At 36.3% G+C, this 24,333-nt stretch overlaps 1 protein-coding gene across 1 annotated transcript in view; it reads right to left on the minus strand.

The window, feature by feature from the left end:
* ERCC8 (ERCC excision repair 8, CSA ubiquitin ligase complex subunit) overlaps window positions 1-24,333 on the minus strand; it is a 70,149-nt gene that overhangs the window by 10,931 nt on the left and 34,885 nt on the right. The window contains exons 5-10 of the mRNA XM_060091712.1: window positions 17,367-17,448; window positions 15,867-15,935; window positions 14,620-14,686; window positions 11,068-11,168; window positions 9,238-9,362; window positions 512-709 (exon numbers count right to left, since the gene is read on the minus strand). Coding sequence (XP_059947695.1) covers window positions 512-709; window positions 9,238-9,362; window positions 11,068-11,168; window positions 14,620-14,686; window positions 15,867-15,935; window positions 17,367-17,448 — 642 coding nt within the window. The remainder of the gene's footprint in view (window positions 1-511; window positions 710-9,237; window positions 9,363-11,067; window positions 11,169-14,619; window positions 14,687-15,866; window positions 15,936-17,366; window positions 17,449-24,333) is intronic.

The raw sequence follows: 24,333 nt of genomic DNA on the forward strand, positions 1-24,333 counted from the left end.
CATTGGTGAGATGAAAGAGAAAGGTTAGGATGTTAAACAAACAAAAACCATAGGTATTTAAGAAATTATGTAAGTTGCATCAACACTAAGTAAACGTATTAGCCCTCGGCAGTAAATAAGAAAAAAATAAACAAAATTTCAGACATACACATACGTAAATCAAGATACACAAACTATACTTTGAGATGAGACACATATGTTCCATTTTTTCCCAAGAGCTCGTTTGCAAGAAATTATTTTAATTTGCCAGAGATTTTCAACTGTCAAATAAATGGAGCCCATATACAAAAGAAAGAATGTATCCCAGTCAAGTTGCACAGTATTATACTGATTCACAGAGACATCCTATGCCACCTAAAAAAAATCTATCCTCTATTTAATAAACTCTAGCTCAGATGTGGATAAAAAGTATAATTCCTTAGAATGAAATTGCAATTTACTCTTTTATATACAACTACTCTGGCAAGCCAGCTACCCAAACATTCTAAATTTCCCTAAATATCATTCTTACCTGGAAATCAGACTGAAATACACAGCAGTCAACACTTTTATAATGTCCCTTAAGCATAGTTATCTGTTCTCCTGAGTAAACTGTATAAACAGCAATGGTGCTACCATATGGTACAAAAACAAATTCTGAACTGCAGCCACAGGAGACAGTGAATTTCAATCCTTTTCTACTGTCATTACATACTTTTCCATAGTTCACCTGTAGGATGTAAAAGCATAAAGTTACTCACTTAAATCTGAATTAAAAAGACAACAAAGAGGAAAAAATATTTACTTAAAATATTCTACTATAGAAATGACTCTAGTAAGTCTAAAAAAAAGGATCAATGTCCTAATAGGAATAAGGGCCAATGACATAAATGTACATTTCATATAAGAGGGAAACACAAATAGTAAATAGAACCACAAAAACAAATGTTCACATTTCAACTGTGATAGAAATAAAAATGCAAATTAAGGCAACCTTGAAGAATCATTTTAGACCATTTAGCAAAAATTTTAATAAACCATTGAGACACTCAATACTAGTACAAGTGAGGTAAACGTGTAGGTGGCACCACAACTTGGTCATTCTTTCTAAAAGACCAAATGGTTTATTATGCAACAAAATATAAAGTATACTTTATATATATACATATATATATATACACACACACATATATATATATATATATATATATATTCTCCCTCCAAAAAATTATATATATACACACATACATATATAATATATATATATTTTTGGAGGGAGGATAACTTTCTTTTTATTTATAACATTTTAAATTATGATAAAATACACATAACATAAAATTTGCCAACTTAACCACAATTTAAGTGTACAGTTCAGTGATATTAAGTATATTCACATTGCTGTGCAACCATCACCACTATCCATTTTCTATCTTGCAAAACTGAAACTCTGTACCCTTTAAACAACAAAGATATTCTTATTCCTTGACCTAGTAACTACTACTGGGAATTTATCTTAGGGAAATAATTAAACAGCAAAAAGGTACATGCCGAGAGGAATTCAATTCCACACTATCTAGGATGGCAAAGTAACTGAGAATAGATGTAAATTCCTAATAGTGTTATATTAACTCTACAGTTTATATAGAAATTAAAAAATCATAAGTATGAAAATTATGCAGAAAATAGGGATAAAAGCTAAGTATAAAAAAGCAAAGAACACAAATACTGTATATACTACAATTGCGGCTTTTTATAAATAATTATATATTTGGGACAAAAACAAAAATTCTACACCTGTAAGTCAAAGATGCAAGACCAACATCAGCATCACCTGAGCAGTTAGAAACAAATTCTAGGCCCCATCCCAATCTACTGAACTAGAACCTTCATTTTAACAAGATCCCTAGATGTTCTGTAGGTCCATCAAAGTCCGAGAAGCTTGGGGATAAAGGTTTACTTCCTGGTGATAATTTAGATAAGAAGCTTAGGGTAAGTGTAAAACCAGTATCTAATCATTTAGGAGTTATGAGCAAGCAGATCACCAATACCTCCCTTCACTATGGCTAATACTGGAGTTTAAACAGACAGTGAGTGATTTGCCTTTTTCTCTTTTTCTAAAGGTTGGGTGGGAGTGTGTATGTGTGTGTGTGTGTATGTGTGTGTTTTTGTGTATAAACAAACACTGAGACTCAAATGGATATATGCTGATAATTGTGGATACTACATTTGGCTTACCCACCCTTGAGGTTAACATTTGACAGAAATGAGCACATGTGTTCAACTCTCTCAATGCAGCAGTGGTACAGTGAAATGTTAAAACATTAAACTTATAATCAGTAGACTTGGGTTTTTGAAACCCACTCCATCCCTCCTTTTTTTTTTTTTTTGCCTCTTATGAGTAACGAATGATTTAATCTCTGAGTTTCATTCTTCTAATCTGTTAAAAGGAATAACATCATTTACCAGTTATTGTGAAAAATAAAATGAAATAATGCAGGGACTTGCCTGGTGGTGCAGTGGTTAAGACTCCACACTCTCAACACAGGGGGCTCGGGTTCAATCCCTGGTCAGGGAACTAGGGTTCAATCCCTGGTCAGGGAACTAGATCCCACAGGCATGCCGCAACTAAGAGTTTGCATGCCACAACTAAGGAGTCTGCCTGCCACAACTAAGACCCAGTGCAACCAAATAAATATATATATATATATATATATATTTTTTTTTTAAATGTCTTATTATTATTTTTTCTTTATTTATTTATGGCTGTGCTGGGTCTTTGTTTCTGTGCGAGGGCTTTCTCTAGTTGCGGCAAGTGGGGGCCACTCTTCATCGCAGTGCGCGGGTCTCTCACTATCGCAGCCTCTCTTGTTGCGGAGCACAGGCTCCAGACGCGCAGGCTCAGTAATTGTGGCTCACGGGCCTAGCTGCTCCGTGGCATGTGGGATCTTCCCAGACCAGGGCTCGAACCCGTGTCCCTTGCATTGGCAGGCAGATTCTCAACCACTGCGCCACCAGGGAAGCCCAATAAATATTTTTTAAAGAATGAAATAATGCATAAGAAAACACTTAGGATACAGAAGTATTCAGTGAGTCCCTAGATTTATTAATTCCTATATATTTAAAAGAATAACATTCCCTCATTTGTGTCTTTTGATCCTCCATGCACAACAATTTGTAGAATAGCACTGTGGGGTGGGGAGGTGGGGTGGAGACAAAACACAAATCTCAACTAGCAATTCTCTGTTCCTCCTGGAAAAATTATGAACTGCTAGAATGTGATGGTCTTATTCACACATCAGAACACCTACCTACAAAACCTATTTTCTTTCCACTATACCACATTCCTTCCCAAATGTGAACTGGAAAGTGTTCAATGAGGTATAAATACTGGACCAGATAATTAACTTTTGTCTTTGTCCTTAGGCATTCCCCCTGCAATCCATCTTGCAACTTACTGTCCTATTAATCTTGGTAAATCACTGCTGTCATCAAATCACCTGTGGGCTCAAAACTATCAGTATCTTTTCAATGCCTATGGAATGAAGTTCTAGTAACAGATGAAGGAAAGGAGAGATCTACCAATTACTAAGTGCTTAGTGTCACACACTATGCTAGGTGGTTATCTAAGCTTCCCATTTTATGACTATAAACACTTACCATAAAAAGCAGTATGTGACAAATATCATGCTATATATTATGAAAGTACTGAAGAAGAACAGGCTACTTTTGGTTATGATGTCTTAAAGGTGGTATGTACAGTCTTTGAAAAGATTCTGATAGGGGAGGAAAATTTCATAGATGTGGGATAGGATGATGGCAAACACAGTTCCCTATCTTGTGAATCCCTTTTATTGTCCCAGGAAATATATACATCTAGTCACTGAATAAACACCTACAGTGATGCCGAGATTCTGTCATAAGGCAGCCCATTTCACTGTCAAACAACTATCAGCGTAATTAATAATAATGACAGGTAATGTTTACTAAGTGTTAACATTTGCTGTAAGTATCAGACAATGTGTTAAGTATTTTACATGCATTATTTCATATAATATGCAAAACAATACTATGAGATAGGTAGCATTATTAAACAAAAAGAAAACACTTAGAAAGGTTAAGTATTTCGATCAAGGTCTCTTGGCTAGTAAGCAACAGAATCAGAAACTGAAATCTAGATTATACTCATCAAAAAGTACTGTGCGGGCCTCCCTGGTGGCGCAAGTGGTTGAGAGTCCGCCAGCCGATGCAGTGGATACGGGTTCGTGCCCCGGTCTGGGAGGATCCCATATGCCGCGGAGCGGCTGGGCCCGTGAGCCATGGCCGCTGAGCCTGCGCGTCCGGAGCCTGTGCTCCGCAACGGGGGAGGCCACAACAGTGAGAGGCCCGCATACCGCAAAAAAAAAAAAAAAAAAAAAAAAAAAGTACTGTGCCACACTGTGGTAAATTATTTTTCTTTAATTTCACTAAGTCATGATCACAGTCTACTGTAATACAAGTGAGCACTGGGTACTCTGGAAGCAGGTAAGCTAGACTAGAGGAGTTAAAAAGAGATTGTGCCTGAAATGAATCTTGAAAGCTGAGAAGCAGCTAGGACAGGAAGGAGAAGACCGTATTCTAAAGCAAAGGCAGCAGTCGACGCAAAGAATGGAAGGGTGAGAGAGCGTATATTTAAAGACCTTTAAGTAGCTCAGTATGGCTAAGGACAGGGAAAAAAATGGGGAAGTGGCAAGATATAAAGCTAGTGAGTTAGAAGGGACAGCTTATGAAGGCCTTGTGCACAACAGGCAAAAATATTCAGTTTTCATAACCTGAAAGTTTACTGAGGAAACACTTTCACTGGGAGATGAGTTTGGGAAAAGTTAGACGGACATTAGAGTAATTAAAGAGAGAGACCATGAGGGCCCAAAGTGAGGATGGAAGGGAAGAGAGCTAAGAAATAAATTATGAAGAAACAATTAAGAGGACTTGTAAATGATTTAATAGCTGGGATAAGGGAAGGGAAGAATAAAGGATAGATTCCCACTTTCTAGCCATTGGTGACCGGGTGAATTATAACACCAATAACTAAAACAGTAAACACCAGAATAGCTATTTTAAAATTTTGCTGCTGTGCCAAAAGCTGTCTCTCTGTGAATTTTCCCTGTAGGTAGAGTTTTCTGTACTCTAAGGGAATGGTTTCCAGAGTGCAGTTGGCACATCAAAGAGTCTGTAAGATGATCCATTAAGGTATGAGGGGAAAATATGAGAATTTCTATTTCATTTTTAACTAAAAAATAAGAAATTAAGCTTTAATAAAATATATAGACTCACAACAGTACGTGTATATAATTTATAAATAATTATACATATATTGGAAGCATGTACTTATACATTTTTCTTAAATTATAAGGGTACTACCAATAAGGCAACACCATACAATAAAAATAGTTATCATTTATGATATGCTTATTATTTAGCAGGTACAGTACTACTCTTTACATACTTCCATTTTGCCCTTACAATTACTGTTTAGGTAACTAATAATTCTGATTTACAAGATGGAGACACTGAAACTCTGACCATAGTCCTTCATGATCTCACCTTAAATAAATTGCCTAATATCCCCAAATTACTAAATGGCAGGACTGAAATTTGCTTACTATTCTGTTGACAGCACTTTAAGTGTTTGAATACAGTGTGCTTCCCCTGAGAGTTACTTTTTCTGGGATCAATGTCCGAACTCCTTTAAGTGTTCTTTGTAGGTGAGTTTCTGGGCCACTCTAGTATTTTTGCATGTATGACTTTTCCTTTGATCAAGTCCTTTTTATCCATTCTAAACACACTATTCAAAATATGGGCTTACTAGCAAAAATCCATAGAGTATGAGTATCACCACCTTCAAGATGGAGAGAAAAATGGAATAAAATCACATTAACAATTTATGTATGTACTCAATACCATTTATTTCTATCACATTCACCTTTGTTGCACATGTCAACCTACTTTTCCAAGATGACCCTGTCACTTCTCTACTCAAAAGCCTTGAGTGGCTTTCTATCTCACGCATAGAAAAAGCCGAAGCCCTTACCAAGGGCTACAAGCCTGTAAGCTCTGGTATCCTGTTCCTTCTGTTGCTTATCTCCTATTACTCTCCCCTCTGCTTACTCTAGTCTAACACAAGAGCCACATACATGCTCCTTGGGTATCCCAAGCATGCTCCTGCCTCAGGGTCTTTGTATTTTCTTCCTTCCTCTTCCTGGAATGCTCTCCCTCCCAGATGTTGGATGGCTCATCCTTCATTTCCTTAAGGCCAAATGTCATCTTCTGAGTCAGACCTAGCCTGACTGCCCTAGGTAAAACATCAACTCCAGCTTCTTAATATTTTCTATGCTCCCTTCCTTGCTTTGCTTTTCTTTATAGTACTTACTGCACCGAATATATATTTTACCCATTCATCCATCCATCCATTCAATGATTGATGGAAGTCTTTCTTTCTCTCTCTGGAATGTAAGCTCCACAAGGATAGAACTTTTCTATGTTTTCTCTATTGCTGTATAATACTGCCTGGAAAATAGGAAGTACTCAATAAATACTTATTAAACAAATGAATAAAATGAGAAAAAGGAAGGTGTGACCTGATTAGAGACATGGTACAATATAATGAGCGGGAGATTCTAAATTAAAATTTGCAATGCCTGAGTTTTTAGCCTGAGACACGATGGAGAAGCATTTCATAAAGAATAAGAGGGATTAGCAAACCCTGAAGTAATCTGGCACAAACAATTCTGACCTTAAAGTTAGTTTTTAATAATAAAAGTGATACCTAGATTATCTAAGAATTAGCTAGAAAGGATGATTAAAGAAAGGAATATGATTAATATTAATATGAACCTTAAGGTAGTTAATAAATGCTTTAAGGGGTCTGGGTATAATCAGCATTATGGTAAGAGTAGAATCTAGAGTCAAACTCTGTTGCTTTCTAGCTATGTAAACTCAGGCAAGTTACCTAATTTTAGTCTTATTTTCCTCATGTGTAAAATGGGAGTTCTAAGAGTAACAACCTTCATAGTGTTGATGTGGTGATTAAACAACACCATGTATACTCTGGCACATGGTGTTAATTTTTATTAGTGTAGTAACTGGAACATAAGCTCTCAATAAATATTAGCTATTAGTATATTGCCAAATTATAAACTTTTGGTAGCTTATTCTGAAAGTGACTAAACCAGAGGTACATCTGGTAAGGACTATAACATAAATTTTTAAAAAGACTAAAAATTAATTACCACATAAGAATCTAGCACTTGTATGGAGAGAGTGTGGAGAAAAGGGAACCCTTCCACACTGTTAGTGGAAATGTAAATTGGTGCAGCCACTATGGAAAACACTATGGAGGTTCCTTAAAAAACTGAAAATAGAGTTACCATATGATCCAGCAATCCCACTCCTGGGCATATAACGGGAAAAGATGAAAACTCTAATTAGAAAAGATACATGCGGGCTTCCCTGGTGGCGCAGTGGTTAAGAATCCGGCTGCTAAGGCAGGGGACATGGGTTTGAGCTCTGGCCAGGAAGATCCTACATGCTGTGGAGCAACTAAGCCCGTGTGCCACATCTATGGAGCCTGCGCTCTAGAGCCCGCGAGCCACAACTACTGAGCCTGCATGCTGCAACTACTGAAGTCTGTGTGCCTAGAGCCCGTGCTCCACAACAAGAGAAGCCACTGCACTATGAAGCCCACACACTGCAACGAACGTAGCCCTGGCTTGCCGCAACTAGAGAAAGACCACGCAGCAATGAAGGCCCAACGCAGCCAAAAATAAAATAAATAAAAATTAAAAAAAAATAAAAAAGAATTAAAAAAAGAAAAGAAACATGCAACCCAATGTTCATGGTGGCACTATTTACAATAGCCAAGACACAGAAGCAACCTAAATGTCCATAGACAGATGAATGGATAAAGAAGATGTAGTATATATATACAATGGAATATTACTCAGCCATAAAAAAGAATGAAATATTGCCACTTGCAGCAACATGGATGGACCTAGAGGTTATCATACTAAGTGAAGTGAGTCAGACAGAGAAAGACAAATACTATATGATATCATTTATAGGCAGAATCTAAAAACTAGTACAAATGAACTTATTTACAAAACAGAAACAGACTCACAGACATAGAAAACAAACTCATGGTTACCTAAGGGGAAGGTGAGGGGATAAATTAGTTGTATGGTATTAACAGATACACATTACCATATATAAAATATATAAACAACAAGGATTTACTGTATAGCCAGGAAACAATATTCAGTATCTTGTAATAACCTATAAAGGAAAAGAATCGAAAAAAAAAAGATATATATATCTACATATGTATAACGGAATCACTTTGCTGTACATCTGAAAGTAACACAATACTGTAAATCAACTATACTTCAATTAAAAAAAAAAGAATCTAGCACTTTTAGAACACCTCTATTCCAATTACCGTGTGTTTTGGTACTATAACATTCATTTTGGATTTTTATTTTTTATTTATGGATGGCTGCGTTGGGTCTTTGTTGCTGCGTGCGGGCTTTCTTAGCTGCGCTGAGTGGGGGCTACTCTTCGTTGTGGTGCGTGGGCTTCTCACCGTGGTGGCTCCTCTTATTGCGGAGCATGGGCTCTAGGCACGCGGGCTTCAGTAGTTGCAGCACACAGGCTCAGTAGTTGTGGTGCGCGGGCTCCAGAGCACAGGCTCAGTAGTTGTAGCGCGCGGGCTCTAGAGCACAGACTCAGTAGTTGTGGCGCACGGGCTTAGTTACTCCATGGCATGTGGGATCTTCCCAGACCAGGGATCGAACCCGTGTCCCCTGCATTGGCAGGTGGATTATTAACCACTGAGCCACCAGGGAAGTCCCTCATTTTGGATTTTGTTTAAAAGTCAGATATAGTATAAAATTTGACTAACTTTATAGCTTTAATTTATATCAGTTGTTCTCAATCTTTTATTCTTCTACAATATACTTGAGAGAGATGACACGCTCCCATTATACACAGTGGCTCAGTAGAGCAATGATTCTCCACTAAGTGGGGAGAATGTGGTGGGATGAGGTGGGGCGGGTTGTCCTGAGTTGAGAATTACTAGTTCACATAATGGAAAAATATTATATAAAGAAGGCTGTGATTCAGAGGCAAGAAACAAAGTCAAATCTACAGAAAAACACCAAGTGTTAAGTCACAGATTCATTTCTTTAATGTAGATCTAAAACATTCAAGGTACTTAAAATGTCTTACTAGTGTGTTTTCTCCATTGGAACTATTCCAGAGCCTCATTCGATTATCTGTACCAACAGTGAGGAGGTGAAGCCCATCACTTGTAAAACATAAGCCATTAACTTTCCCATTATGAGCAGTGTTTGCTGCAATGAAAAACACAATTCAGTTTATCTGTTCTTATAAATTCAACACACACTTAATGCTTGATGATATAGTTATTTAAACATATTAAAGGAATACTATCTGAATTATCTAAATATAAGTTGATTATATTTAAAATTAATCACCCCTTTGGATTACTTGAACATAAGCTATATAAATTAGAACCATAAAAGCAGAGGAAAATAGGAAAAGCAAAGGGAGAAAATCCTGCCAAATATAATTTTTCTTCAGAGAGTAAGCTGTGCTATCAAACTCAATTAACTTCATAAACCTACCACTAAAATTTTAAATTAAACTTCTTATATATTATTTCCATTTTCAATCTAAAAATCATTCCATGGACTATTAAAAATCAATACTACTAGTATTTGCCACTTAAAGAAGTGTTCTAGTCTCAATCAAAATTTATATTACTTTCAAAATGAACAGGTTTGAGAAAGCATAATTCTCAATAACCTGATTAATTTAATTTAAAATATTATTAAAACAATCATAGGTTTTATATAGTTCAACCTAATGTATTTCTGGTCCAAATTTAATTCTGAATCAGAATTTTAACCTACACAGAAATTAAATTCTATTATAAAAATGCAATCGAGGTACTTTGTCACCTGGATTGCAGTGGACTCAAATTAAACACAACTTGCAAATTTTGTGACAAAATGGACACAAAATATCACCATTTCTTTAATTTATTGTAACTTCCTAAATGGCACTGAATTTGTATTAGTTGGTCTCATGTGAGGAAAAATATAAAATAACAAGTTAATCCAGAAAAGTTTCTACATTCAAAAATTCAGAGGCAGAAGAAATGCCATACTTACTTGTATCTTTTAGTTTCTTTCTTTTTTTTTTTTTTTTTTAAAGGCCACGCCACACAGCATGCAGGATCTAGTTCCCTGACCAGGGATCAAACCTGGGCCCCCTGCATTGCAAGCACAGACTCTTACCCACTGAACCACCAGGGAAGTCCCCTTACTTGTATCTTAAAGAAAGACAACCATAACTTATATATACTACCAAATGTAAAATAGATAGCTAGTGGGAAGCAGCCGCATAGCACGGGGAGATCAGCTCAGTGCTTTGTGACCACCTACAGGGGTGGAGTAGGGAGGGTGAGAGGGAGACACAAGAGGGAGGAGATATGGGGATGTATGTATAGCTGATTCACTTTGTTATAAAGAAGAAACTGGGCTTCCCTGGTGGCGCAGTGGTTGAGAGTCCGCCTGTCGATGCTGGGGACACGGGTTTGTGCCCCAGTCCGGGAAGATCCCACATGCTGCGGAGCAGCTGGGCCTGCGCGTCCAGAGCCTGTGCTCCACAATGGGAGAGGCCACAAGAGTGAGAGGCCTGCGTACCGCAAAAAAAAAAAAAAAAAAAAAAAAAAAAGAAGAAACTAACACACCATTGTAAAGCAATTATACTCCAATAGAGATGTTAAAAATAAAAAAAAATTTTAAAGAAAGAAAAAAAACAAAAGCTCACTGGAATCCTCAGTAAAAAAAAAAAAGACAGCCATAATTTAGTTGATGTAAATTTAGAAACTGATTTGTTGTGAATGCCTTTTTAAAAAAACATAAAATCTACAATTTGTCAACATACATTTATTATTTGGTTTCAATTCAAAAATTTCAATATAAAAATATTATCAATGCCATAGTTCTATATTAATATGTTTTTCATTACCTGATTCAACTGCTTGTGACTTTTTCCCATTATGCTGATCAAGAGTAATCAAACATCCTGATGCTCTCCTCACATCCCATAATTTTGCTTTACTGTCAGCACTGAGAAGACATAAATGTTACATTAACGTGTAGAGCTAGGATAATGACGGTACTCCTCACCCACCTTTCCAGTATTATGGCATAGAGAGGTCTCAGTATATTAGCACAAATGTATTTGTACATTTGGATGGTTGTACTTTTGCCTTTCCAGCAAATATTCAATAGTCAATAGTAGCACAAAGAAGTGAAAAAATAGAAAAAAAAAAAAAGTAAATCACAAGGACAGAATTCTGCTGTTTTTTCTGTTGTTTTTAATGACATGAACATCTTCCTCTCCAAAGACTAGACAGGCTTAGAGCTTTGTTCCTTGGCAAATTTGTTACTATATCTGTTCTACTGTTTGTTATTCAAATGTTGCCTAGATAATCAAGCAGTGAACTAATTTCACTTTGCTTAAGAATCCATTTGGTAGAAATATGTTTTTTTTTCTTTTTATATGAAAAAAATTAAGAATAAGGTGAATCATAACAAAATATTTTTATTTGGTTTCCTGTACTCAAATCAATCTTTGCCAGATATATAAGAAATAAATTTAATGTCTCCTAGAAATTCAACACTTATTTTCATTTTATTTCAAGTGAAACGAAAAAAGGTAAAACCATGATCACTTATCAATTTCAGCTCCTAAACTACTACTAAAGAAAATATAAATCAGTTCAACTGATGGTATCATATCCTCACAAAGCCCTCAATAATATTCTAACCTGTTGGGTTTATCCAGGTCATTTTAATTAGAAAGAGTATTATGCTGCATTTTATAAGCTTATTCCTCATTTATAAACCTTTTTAAAAAATATCTATACAGGGTTTATCTCTTCCCATAACTTTGATTATTTTCACAGATCACCATCAATTGTAGCCAATTAGAATAGTCGGCAAAAAGTTAGCATTTCCCATTCTCAATTTGGTTTTCTTTCTTTCCAGCTGGGGAATAGGTCTGCAATGGGAGGAGTCTGAGGACTTAAGTCTCTTCTGAAACAGATTAGATATGGACATAACTGACTCCTAACATTGATTACTAGGTCCATTCTGGTATTGATTCAAATTCCTGGGGTACTCTGAGAATTGAAAGCCTCTTAGTTTCCCTCTTGATTTGAGGAAAACCAAATAAGAAACAAACAATGTAAATCCACTCTAGCATGGACCCACAAGCAGTGCCCAGCTCCTCACCTTCACACCTCTTTGGCCAGCCTTCTTATGGTTACATTCTAGACTTTGTTCTACTTCAGAAATCATAAATTTCAATGTCACATTCTGAAAACTATTAACAGAAGCTTCTTTGAGGAAAAAACTGTGACAGAGAGGAAGGGCTGGCTGCTTTACAAATATTGAGACATTTCTTTATAAGACTAATAAAAGTAGTTTTTGTAATAATTCTTCTGCAAAAAGTTTTATTAAAATGTCTATATCAAAATTTGATTACTACTTCCTGTCCCTTCAGTTTTTAAATTTTCTTATCAACACTCATGCTTCTATCTCATTAGGTCCTTGATCCTTCCTATAAGCCTTTTGGTGATTTTATTTCCTTCCTTATACCTGTGACTTGAACAATTTTTAGACAATTGTTAAGTCTATGTCATTCAATGTTTTGATTTCTGTGGCTTAGTATAGCTGTGGGCTACACCTTTGATAGAGCACAAAATACTGACCAGCAATCCTATGTGCCCTTAATCAGCTCCCTCTTCCATTCATTTAAAACTGTTATTCCAAATCTTTAACTACCTTCCCTGAAAATTGCATCCCATTCCAGTATTTTCAATAGATGACATCAAGTTCCACTCACTAAAAAACAGAGGCCACTGGGTTCGCATTTCTTGAGCTTCTCTGCTAAAGTCACAAATTTAATTGTATTCATGCCTTTTTCCTCCTTCCATTTAGTCTCATGATGCCCTTCATGTGTCAAATCAGTGTCCCCTTCTATTGGGACACTTGATATTACCCTCTCTTGTCTAGTCAAGGTCCTGATGTACCAACTATTCCCTCCATTTCAGCCTTCTTTAAAAAAAAAATTTTATTTATTTATTTGTTTATTTATTTATTTATGGCCACATCGCGTCTTTTCTGCTGCACGTGGGCTTTCTCTAGTTGCGGCAAGCAGGGTCTACTCTTCGTTATGGTGCGTGGGCTTCTCATTGTGGTGGCTTCTCTTGTTGTGGAGCACAGGCTCTAGGCATGCGGGCTTCAGTAGTTGAAGCACGCAGGCTCAGCAGTTGCGGCACGTGGGCCCGAGCGTGCGCGGGTTTCAGTAGTTGTGGCATGCGGGCTTCAGGAGTTGTGGCTCATGGGCTCCAGAGTGCAGGCTCAGTAGCTGTGGTGCATGGGCTTAGTTGCTCTACAGCATGTGGGATCTTCCCAGACCAGGGCTCAAACCTGTGTCCCCTGCATTGGCAGGCAGATTCTTAACCATTGCGCCACTGGGGAAGTCACCCCTTCGTTTCTTATCTTCACTAATTTCTCTCCAGCAATACTTTTCCGTCAGCATTTAAATATGTAAGACTCTTCCTTCCAGCAAACAAAACCCCCAATCCCCTTGATCCTCAAGAGTTAAGTGCTTTTAACACAACACTGTAAAACAACTATACCCCAATTTAAAAAAAAAAAAAAAAAGAAAAAGAGTTAAGTGCTCTTGTTCTTTTTTCCCGTATTATACCTACCAGAGACATATCTCTATTAAAGCATTTTTCAGGATGTTCTGAAATCACTGACTTTTCTGACTATACCCCCTCATTAGACTATTAGCTTCCTGAAAGGACTACGCCTATGTTACCTCTGTGTCCCTAGAACAATGCTTGGCACATGATAGGAGTCATTAAATGTTAGTAAACTGAATCAATGAATGGATGAGTGTGCTGAATCAGATTCAAAATAATTTTGGGTTAAAGAAAATGAATTAAAATGCTACTATTCTTTTTTTTTTTTTTTGCGTTACGCGGGCCTCTCACTGTTGTGGCCTCTCCCGTTGCGGAGCACAGGCCCCGGACGTGCAGGCTCAGCGGCCACGGCTCACGGGCCCAGCTGCTCCACGGCATGTGGGATCTTCCTGGACCAGGGCACGAACCCATGTCCCCTGCATCGGCAGGCGGACTCTCAACCACTGTGCCACCAGGGAAGCCCTAAAATGCTACTATTCTTAAATTGACAGTGTTACACTTCTGTAAGCAAAAATGACACAACACAGTTGTTTAATGGGTAGTACTAGTAGATTCGCATTGCTACATAGATTCTGTTGTTTTCTGTTTTACAAAGTGAGCACCTTCAAGATAGATAGTCAGGATTAAGATTATGATGCAAAGGAAGATTTCTTTTGGTGATGTGAATTAAAATCTGTAACTCAATTATCTTATTTTCCAGGAACTACTTAGCAACTAAATATGCATCTAACATAAAAACAGTCTTTAAAAAATGCTTAGCATTAATTATTAACTTCAAAACCAAATAATTTGCATTTTACCTTGCAGTTGCCAAGATATACTCGTAACGCGGTGACCAGGAAACTGCCAATATTTCTTGTCTGTGACCTGCAAAACAACTGTATAAAATGACTTGCAAAATATTTGAAAGAAATCAAAAGGTACAGTGCAATTAATTTTGTCAGATTATGAAGAAAGCATAGACTAAATTTTAAAAATAAATGGATACAATCATGATATTTTTAACATTTATAATAATCTATATTTAAATATTAATGTGAAGTCTATGGGGCATTTCTCACAATGCTATTTTATTATAAAAGGTCTGGGTTTGCTTTGGAAAAAACATTCAGAGCAAGTGAGTCTGTCTTTTTAAATACAGGTGTTAGCCTAGCAAGTCTATCTATTAATAAGTGATATAGCTCAAGCTTACTTATCTCCACAACAAAATCCCTGCAACAAACCACCATACAAGATAAACATTCTAAAGAATAAAAATGTTCATTAAGTTTTCAGAAAGTTCTAACAGAAAAAAATTATTTTAATTCATGATTGTAAAAGGCATTTATATAAAAATTTTTATCTAGAAAGCACAAGTGATAAGTTCATAGGATAAGTGATTTCAGCATTTTAATTCACTTCTACCTAACTATTCAAATCATATATTTTCATCTACCTAGCTTATATTCATAGAAATTCATGATAATGTAAAACAAATGTTATCCATCTCACCAAGTTTTCCTGATATATTTATTATGTGTTTCTCAGAGATGAATAAAAATACTATATCTGAATTACATCCCATTTTTTCATTGTTTAAAATTAGATGACCTAATACTAATAAAAAAGTAGCAAAAATAATTTAAGCTAGTAAAACTTTACCAAAGTATTATTTCAATACCTTTTTCTAAAATATTTTTATTGAGAAAACAAGCACCTAAATATTAAGAATGTTTACTCAGCCAGAACAATATTAAAAAATGCTCATGGAGACAAATGTACTGATGTAAGTTTCATAAGTAGTTCATTTTTTTCAATGTAGAAATAACACAAGGTTTTGAGTTAGACTTTCTATATTCTTTGAGCTTCCCCTGTGGCTACTGTACATAAAAATGTCTCCTCAATAGTTTAGTTTTATAACAATAATGCACAAAAGGATCTTTATTTCCCTGCTGACTTCTAACAACTAGCACAAAATACATCAGTCATGTCACTTATAAAGAATACATTGTTAATAATGTTTCATTTTGTGGAATGGTTTACTCAAAGCAGTTGTTGTTTCAAATACCCTGTAGAATGTGGGAACAGGATCCAGACTTTAAGTCACAAAGTTGTACTTTGGGCCCTCTAGTACCAACTGTAAAAACAAAACAAAAAAAATAGTTTCAGATAATTTTACTATAAATCATCACCAAAAGGAAACAAGAAACTACCATATGAGTCATGACATATTCTCTATATCCATGCAGAAATATAAAAATGTATGCTAATAATATACTTTAAATAGTTATTAATGTTTATAACTAGAAAAATTCATTTTATTTTAATAGCTTAGCTTTTCCATGTTAATGATATACTTCCAATCACTAGTAACAGATTCACAGAAACTCTGGACACAGACTGAGTGGACCTTAAAGAAAAGTTAGTCCCCAAACTCTTTAAAGATGAAGCAGCTAACTGATGTCTGGAGGTGAGGAGTCATGAAGTGCCACAGAAATAATATCACAGGGACCTGATACCTGATACGAGAAAAACATTTTTTCTTCTTCACACATGAAAATTTTTGTTGCAGGTGCTTTCATAAAAATGGATGTTTAATTTGAATCACACATTCTAGAGAAAAGGAAATCATTTCCTTGTTTTACTGTGTCAAATTTTGTTCACGTAAAATCTTTGAAAATTTGGTGGTTTAAAAGTAACTCTTTCATGTACCACAATGTTCACTGCAGCTCTATTTACAATAGTCAGGACATGGAAGCAACCTAAGTGTCCATCGACAGATGACTGGATAAAGAAGATGTGGCCCATATATACAATGGAATATTACTCTGCCATAAAAAGAAACAAAATTGAGTTATTTGTTATGAGGCGGATGGACCTAGAGTCTGTCATACAGAGTGAAGTAAGTCAGAAAGAAACAAATACCGTATGTTAACACATATACATGGAATCTAAAAAAAAGAAAAAAAAAGGTTCTGAAGAACGTAAGGGCAGGACAGGAATAAAGACACAGATGTAGAGAATGGACTTGAGGACATGGGGATGGGAAGGGTAAGCTGGGACGAAGTGAGAGAGTGGCATGGACTTATATACACTACCAAATGTAAAACAGATAGCTAGTGGGAAGCAGCCACATAGCACAGGGAGATCAGCTCCGTGCTTTGTGACCACCTAGAGGGGTGGAATAGGGAGGGTGGGAGGGAGACGCAAGAGGGAGGAGATATGGGGATATATGTATATGTATAGATGATTCACTTTGTTATACAGCAGAAACTAACACACCATTGTAAAGCAATTATACTCCAATAAGGATGTTAAAATAAAAAAAAAGTAACTCTTTAAGGGAACAGGAATGTGCTTTCTTAATCTTTGAATCCTAGCCACTTTGAAACCTAGCACAGTGCCCAACTTGTACAATATCCGTTAAACTAAATATAAAGAGTAATACACACTTTTTTTAAAAAAAGAATTGTGATCTTCATCAGGGTTAAAATGTTTATATCAAAACTAACTAGATATTAAAAGGGAGAAAGTTTTCAATATGTTAAAAAACAACATATGTACAAACCTGCTACCAAACAGTGCTTGGTGGCAACTGGAGACATATGATGACTATAAACTGTTTCTTCAAAATTAAATACATCTGCAATCTAGTAATCAAAAGACATTTAAAATAAGTGTAAGTTCTAATTATAATCACAAAAGCAACAAATTTTCGATTTACTTATTTTCACACTGTTAGAAATTTTTTAATTGGCTGTTAGCAATTTATTTATTTTTCTCTAATAAATCCCAGAGATAAAGACAAGACAACCACTTGGTTCACCATCTTCCCTTCCGCTCCATTCTGAGGGACTTCAGTATCTACACAGACGATCTAGCCAGTACTCTGCCTCTCAGTGCCATACAACCTCAGCTACCACACCCAGGACATTCTCATCACCTAGAACTGCTTCTCCTTTGGAATCACCTATTTCAGTTATATATGACCAAATTTTATATCATTTCTGCTCCCCCCGCCCAGCTACCTACAAGACACCTCAATAAATCCCAGAAGTCCTATCAGTTTCTTTCTTCACTTCTTTTCCTTCTTCAGCTTGTATTCCAAGTTTCAATACTTCAACTACCAATATCTTTGATGTTATCACTGCATTTGTCAAGACCTCAACCTGACTCCAAATGTCTGTCTTCCGTGTACCCATATCCAGGTTTAACTACACCAGAGGTCAGCAAACTTCTTCTGTAAAGGGTCAGATTGTAGGCTTTGAGAACCAACTACTCATTTCTGTCACTGTGGTGTCAAAGTGGCCACAGACAATAAATGAGCATGTCTGTGTTACAGTAACACTTTTTTTTTTTTTTTTACAAAAAGAGTCCATGAGAAGCCTTGGCCCAGAGCCTAGACTTGGCCTATGGGCCGCAGTTAGTTGACCTCTGCCCTATCCAGGTGAAGAAAATCTTATAATAGAGAAGACTAGTATCACTATAAAAGATCATTCATCTCAACTGGGCTTTAGTACTGACTGCCGGTCCTACAATTTCAATAGCGTTGTCTACAATATTTGCAGCTATTTCAAACCTTCTCCACTCTCCACAAAAATCGCCACTTCATCACTACAGGTGATCTGATCTTTCATTCCAAAGAGAAAATAGGAGCCATTCAATGAGAATTTCCTTATTGTCTTAACAACAAACTTATAAACACATTTGCTTCCGCTTATCTTTTTTCCTTCTTCATTCCTGTTATCATGAAAAAATGATCCTTCCTCTTATTTAAAGTTAATTTCCCTACCTGTGTTCAGATCACTTTCAGCACTGTCAGAAATCTCACCCTATACATTATTGCTTCTATCTCCTGAGTATGTATAACTGCTCTCTCCCTACTGGGTTGTTCCCATCAGCACTAAAACATGTTCAAGTCTCTTTCATTGTAACAGCACTCCCCTCCCCAAGACAAAAAAATAAAATCCTTTCCACCCAAATTCCTCCTAATTAATCTTCTTCCTCCCCCTTTAAATCCAAATTTTGGCTGTCTCTAATTTCTTATCTCTTACGTATTTCTCAACTCACTGCAAACTTATTTTTTATCTCCACTACTCCCGCTCTCACCACCCTGCCAATACCACTGATAACCTTCTATCACCAAATGTAGTCTCTTTCTTACCTAATCTGTCAGTAGCATTCAACACAGCTGACTATTCTACCTTCGTTAAGACAATCTCTTCCACTGGCTTCCATTATATCACATACTCCTGATTTCCCTCTTATTCTCTCTGGCTAGGCCTTTTCATTGTCTTCTGCAGGCTTTGTTGTTCCTTCTCCTGTCCTATGAATCTTCCTCAAGGTTTAGTTCTGTGCACTCCTCTCTTCAACTGCCACCTATATCCTAGTGACTCACAAATCTATATTTTCAGTTTAGACCACACTCCCGAATTCCACCTAGGTATAGCTCAATTCCTGGATTATCTCCACTTGGCTCTACACCTTAAAATAGAGAAGACGCTAGAAAAGACACTCCTCTAAGCCACATAGCCACATCATATGCTCAAGCTATTAAAACATGCTCATGGAAAACTGAGATGAAGGTATGAAAAGTACCTAATATATACATTAATAGGAAAAACTAATGATGGGAGTAGAGGATGGAGAAAAGGACAGTATCTTGCCTTCCTTATTTTTCTTTATACATAGCAGATGCACAGCTGTTTCTTATTGAATGCGTTTCAAATTTATTATCAATAAAATACTGTCATACCTTTATTTCAAACAGAATTATGAACTCATGGAATACTGTTTTAAGTTAGCAAAACATTTATGTTTTAAAGAAAATTTAAATCCAAGGTGTCAGAGTTTTAATAGAAGTCAATGTTAAGGAAAGAAAATGTAAATGTATGGCTTATTAATTTTTAATTAATTAAATTAAAAAATTTTAATTAAAAGCCATACTTTTAAATGAAGTGTAACATACAGAAAAGTACACAAAAATCATAAGTGTACAACTCAATTAATTTTCACAAAGTGAATTTTCACAAAGTAATGACCACCTGTATTGAAAAACAGAACATTACGAACATTACAAATACCCCAGAAGGCTCATTAGAACCCCCCCTTACAAATCTCACCAAGAAAGATAACCATCATACAGGCCTCTATCATCATTAGGTTAGTTTTGCCTATTTTTGAACCTCCTGTAAAGGGAATTATATATTAGGCACTCTTTAGTTTTTGGTTATTTTATCTAATATTATATAAGATCCATACATTTTGTTAATACAGAAGTGTTCCCTTGTCATCGTAGGAGAGTACTCTGATGTAAAATTTGCCAGATTTCATTTGGCTGTTAATGGACATTTGAGTTGTTTCCAGTTTTTGGTTATCATCAACAGTGCTGCTATGAACATTCTCACAAATATCCTTTAGTACACATATGCATGCATTTATATACCCAAAAGTGTAACTGCTGGGTCAGAGGATATGCACATATTTGGCTTCAGTCAATACCAAATATCTGTACCAATTTGTGATCTCATCAGCAACATATGTAACTGTTATCATCAACCTCTTTTAAGTTTGGCCATTCTGGAGGGCACAGAGAGGTAGCTCATAATGTATTTAAATAACACATCCAGGTACACAATTAACAAAGTTGAACACTTTTATTTATTGGCTATTTGGATATCCTCTTTCTTGAAGTGTCTATTCAAAAGTGTTTTGCCTATTTTTCTATAGGACTGTTTTAATTTTTGTTGATTATATAATCTGTACATCAGTCCTTTTTCAAACATATGCATATGTCAGATATATCATCTCCCATTCCATGGCTTACCTTTACACTTTTGTAAGTGTTTTTTGATGACTAGAGATTCCTAATTCTAATGTAGCTCAATTTATCTATCTCTGCCTTTTTGGTTTGTAGTTTTTGTGTCTTTAACTATCATAAGCCACAAACACATTTTCTTTTTTCATCTTTAAGCTGTATCATTTTATCTTTCACATTTATACTTGTTTTTTTTTTTTTTTTCTTTTTGCGGTATGCGGGCCTCTCACTGTTGTGGTCTCTCCCGTTGCGGAGCACAGGCTCCGGATGCGCAGGCCCAGCGGCCATGGCTCACGGGCCCAGCCGCTCCGCGGCATATGGGATCCTCCCAGACCGGGGCACGAACCCGTATCCCCTGCATCGGCAGGCGGACTCTCAACCACTGCGCCACCAGGGAGGCCCACACATTTATACTTGTAATCCACCTGAAATTGACTCTTGTGTCTGGTGTGAGGTAAGGGTCAAAACTAGTTTTTAAATATGGATACCTAGTTCATCCAGCACCATTTATGGAAAAGGTTATCTTTTCCCCAATTCACTGCAGTGTTATTTTTATCATAAACCAAATCATTATACAGCTATGGGTGTGTTTCTTGATTCTCTATCCTGTTCCCCTGTGTGTGTTTGTTTTCACTTGTACCAATATCACACTGCCTTGATTAGTGTAATTAATTTACAGTAAAGTCTTGGTTACAGGTAGTGAAGTCCTCAAGCTTCATTCTTCTTCAAGAGCACCTTGTCCCTCTGCATTTCCATATATATTATACATTAGAATTACCTAGTCAATTTCCACAAAAGAATTCTGCAAAGATTTTGATCAGAAATGCATTGATTCTATAGATCATACTGGGTAAAATCATTATCTTTATAATATTAAGCCTTCTAATTCTTTTCTTTCTTCTTTTTTTTTTTTTTTTTTTATTTTTGGATATAAAAATTTATATTTATATTTATATATAGTTATGCCATCAGCAGCATTCAAAATTAGCTGAGTATCTATACAATTACAAATATTGATTCATGTTTTAACGAAGTGTTTTTTTTTTTTTTTTTTTTGTTATTTTTTTTTTTTTATTAGTTTCTGCTTTATAACAAAGTGAATCAGTCATACATATACATCTGTTCCCACATCCCCTCCCTCATGCATCTCCCTCCCTCCCACCCTCCCTATCCCTCCCCTCCAGGCAGTCACAAAGCACCGAGCTGATCTCCCTGTGCTCTGCGGCTGCTTCCCACTGTCTATCTAGCCTACGTTTGGTAGTGTATATATGTCCATGCCTCTCTTTCGCTTTGTCACAGCTTACCCTTCCCCCTCCCCATATCCTCAAGTCCATTCTCAAGTAGGTCTGTGTCTTTATTCCCGTTTTACCCCTAGGTTCTTCATGACATTTTTTTTTCTTATATTCCATATATATGTGTTAGCATACGGTATTTGTCTTTCTCTTTCTGACTTACTTCACTCTGTATGACAGACTCTAGGTCTATCCACCTCATTACAAATAGCTCAGTTTCGTTTCTTTTTATGGCTGAGTAATATTCCATTGTATATATGTGCCACATCTTCTTTATCCATTCATCCGATGATGGACACTTAGGTTGTTTCCAGCTCCGGGCTATTGTGAATAGAGCTGCAATGAACATTTTGGTACATGTCTCTTTTTGAATTATGGTTTTCTCAGGGTATATGCCTAGTAGTGGGATTGCTGGATCATATGGTAGTTCTATTTTTAGTTTTTTAAGGAACCTCCATACTGTTCTCCATAGTGGCTGTACCAATTCACATTCCCACCAGCAGTGCAAGAGTGTTCCCTTTTCTCCACACCCTCTCCAGCATTTATTGTTTCTAGATTTCTTGATGATGGCCATTCTGACTGGTGTGAGATGATATCTCATTGTAGTTTTGATTTGCATTTCTCTAATGATTAATGATGTTGAGCATTCTTTCATGTGTTTGTTGGCAGTCTGTATATCTTCTTTGGAGAAATGCCTATTTAAGTCTTCTGCCCATTTTTGGATTGGGTTGTTTGTTTTTTTGCTATTGAGCTGCATGAGCTGTTTATAAATTTTGGAGATTAATCCTTTGTCAGTTGCTTCATTTGCAAATATTTTCTCCCATTCTGAGGGTTGTCTTTTGGTCTTGTTTATGGTTTCCTTTGCTGTGCAAAAGCTTTTCAGTTTCATTAGGTCCCATTTGTTTATCTTTGTTTTTATTTCCATTTCTCTAGGAGGTGGGTCCAAAAGGATCTTGCTGTGATTTATGTCATAGAGTGTTCTACCTATGTTTTCCTCTGAGAGTTTGATAGTTTCTGGCCTTACATTTAAGTCTTTAATCCATTTTGAGCTTATTTTTGTGTATGGTGTTAGGGAATGATCTAATCTCATACTTTTACATGTCCCTGTCCAGTTTTCCCAGCACCACTTATTGAAGAGGCTGTCCTTTCTCCACTGTACATTCCTGCCTCCTTTATCAAAGATAAGTTGGCCATATGTGCGTGGGTTTATCTCTGGGCTTTCTATCCTGATCCACTGATCTATCTTTCTGTTTTTATGCCAGTACCACACTGTCTTAATTACTGTAGCTTTGTAGTATAGTCTGAAGTCAGGGAGCCTGATTCCTCCAGCTCCTTTTTTCGTTCTCAAGATTGCTTTGGCTATTCGGGGTCTTTTGTTTTTCCAAACAAATTTTGAAATTTTTTGTTCTAGTTCTGTGAAAAATGCCAGTGGTAGTTTGATAGGGATTGCATTGAATCTGTAGATTGCTTTGGGTAGTAGAGTCATTTTCACAATATTGATTCTTCCAATCCAGGAGCATGGTATATCTCTCCATCTGTTGGTATCATCTTTAATTTCTTTCATCAGTGTCTTATAATTTTCTGCATACAGGTCTTTTGTCTCCTTAGGTAGGTTTATTCCTAGATATTTTATTCTTTTTGTTGCAATGGTAAATGGGAGTGTTTTCTTGATTTCATTTTCAGATTTTTCATCATTAGTGTACAGGAATGCCAGAGATTTCTGTACATTAATTTTGTAACCTGCTACTTTACCAAATTCATTGATTAGCTCTAGTAGTTTTTCGGTAGCATCTTTAGGATTCTCTATGTATAGTATCATGTCATCTGCAAACAATGACAGCTTTACTTCTTCTTTTCCGATTTGGATTCCTTTTATTTCCTTTTCTTCTCTGATTGCTGTGGCTAAAACTTCCAAAACTAGGTTGAATAAGAGTGGTGAGAGTGGGCAACCTTGTCTTGTTCCTGATCTTAGTGGAAATGGTTTCAGTTTTTCACCATTGAGGACGATGCTGGCTGTGGGTTTGTCATATATGGCCTTTATTATGTTGAGGAAAGTTCCCTCTATGCCTACTTTCTGCAGGGTTTTTATCATAAATGGGTGTTGAATTTTGTCGAAAGCTTTCTCTGCATCTATTGAGATGATCATATGGTTTTTCTCCTTCAACTTGTTAATATGGTGTATCACATTGATTGATTTGCGTATATTGAAGAATCCTTGCATTCCTGGGATAAACCCCACTTGATCATGGTGTATGATCCTTTTAATGTGCTGTTGGATTCTGTTTGCTAGTATTTTGTTGAGGATTTTTGCATCTATGTTCATCAGTGATATTGGCCTGTAGTTTTCTTTCTTTGTGACATCCTTGCCTGGTTTTGGTATCAAGGTGATGGTGGCCTCGTAGAATGAGTTTGGGAGTGTTCCTTCC

Source organism: Mesoplodon densirostris, chromosome 3, assembly GCF_025265405.1.
Source record: "Mesoplodon densirostris isolate mMesDen1 chromosome 3, mMesDen1 primary haplotype, whole genome shotgun sequence".
In the NCBI taxonomy this organism is placed as follows: Eukaryota; Metazoa; Chordata; class Mammalia; order Artiodactyla; family Ziphiidae; genus Mesoplodon; species Mesoplodon densirostris.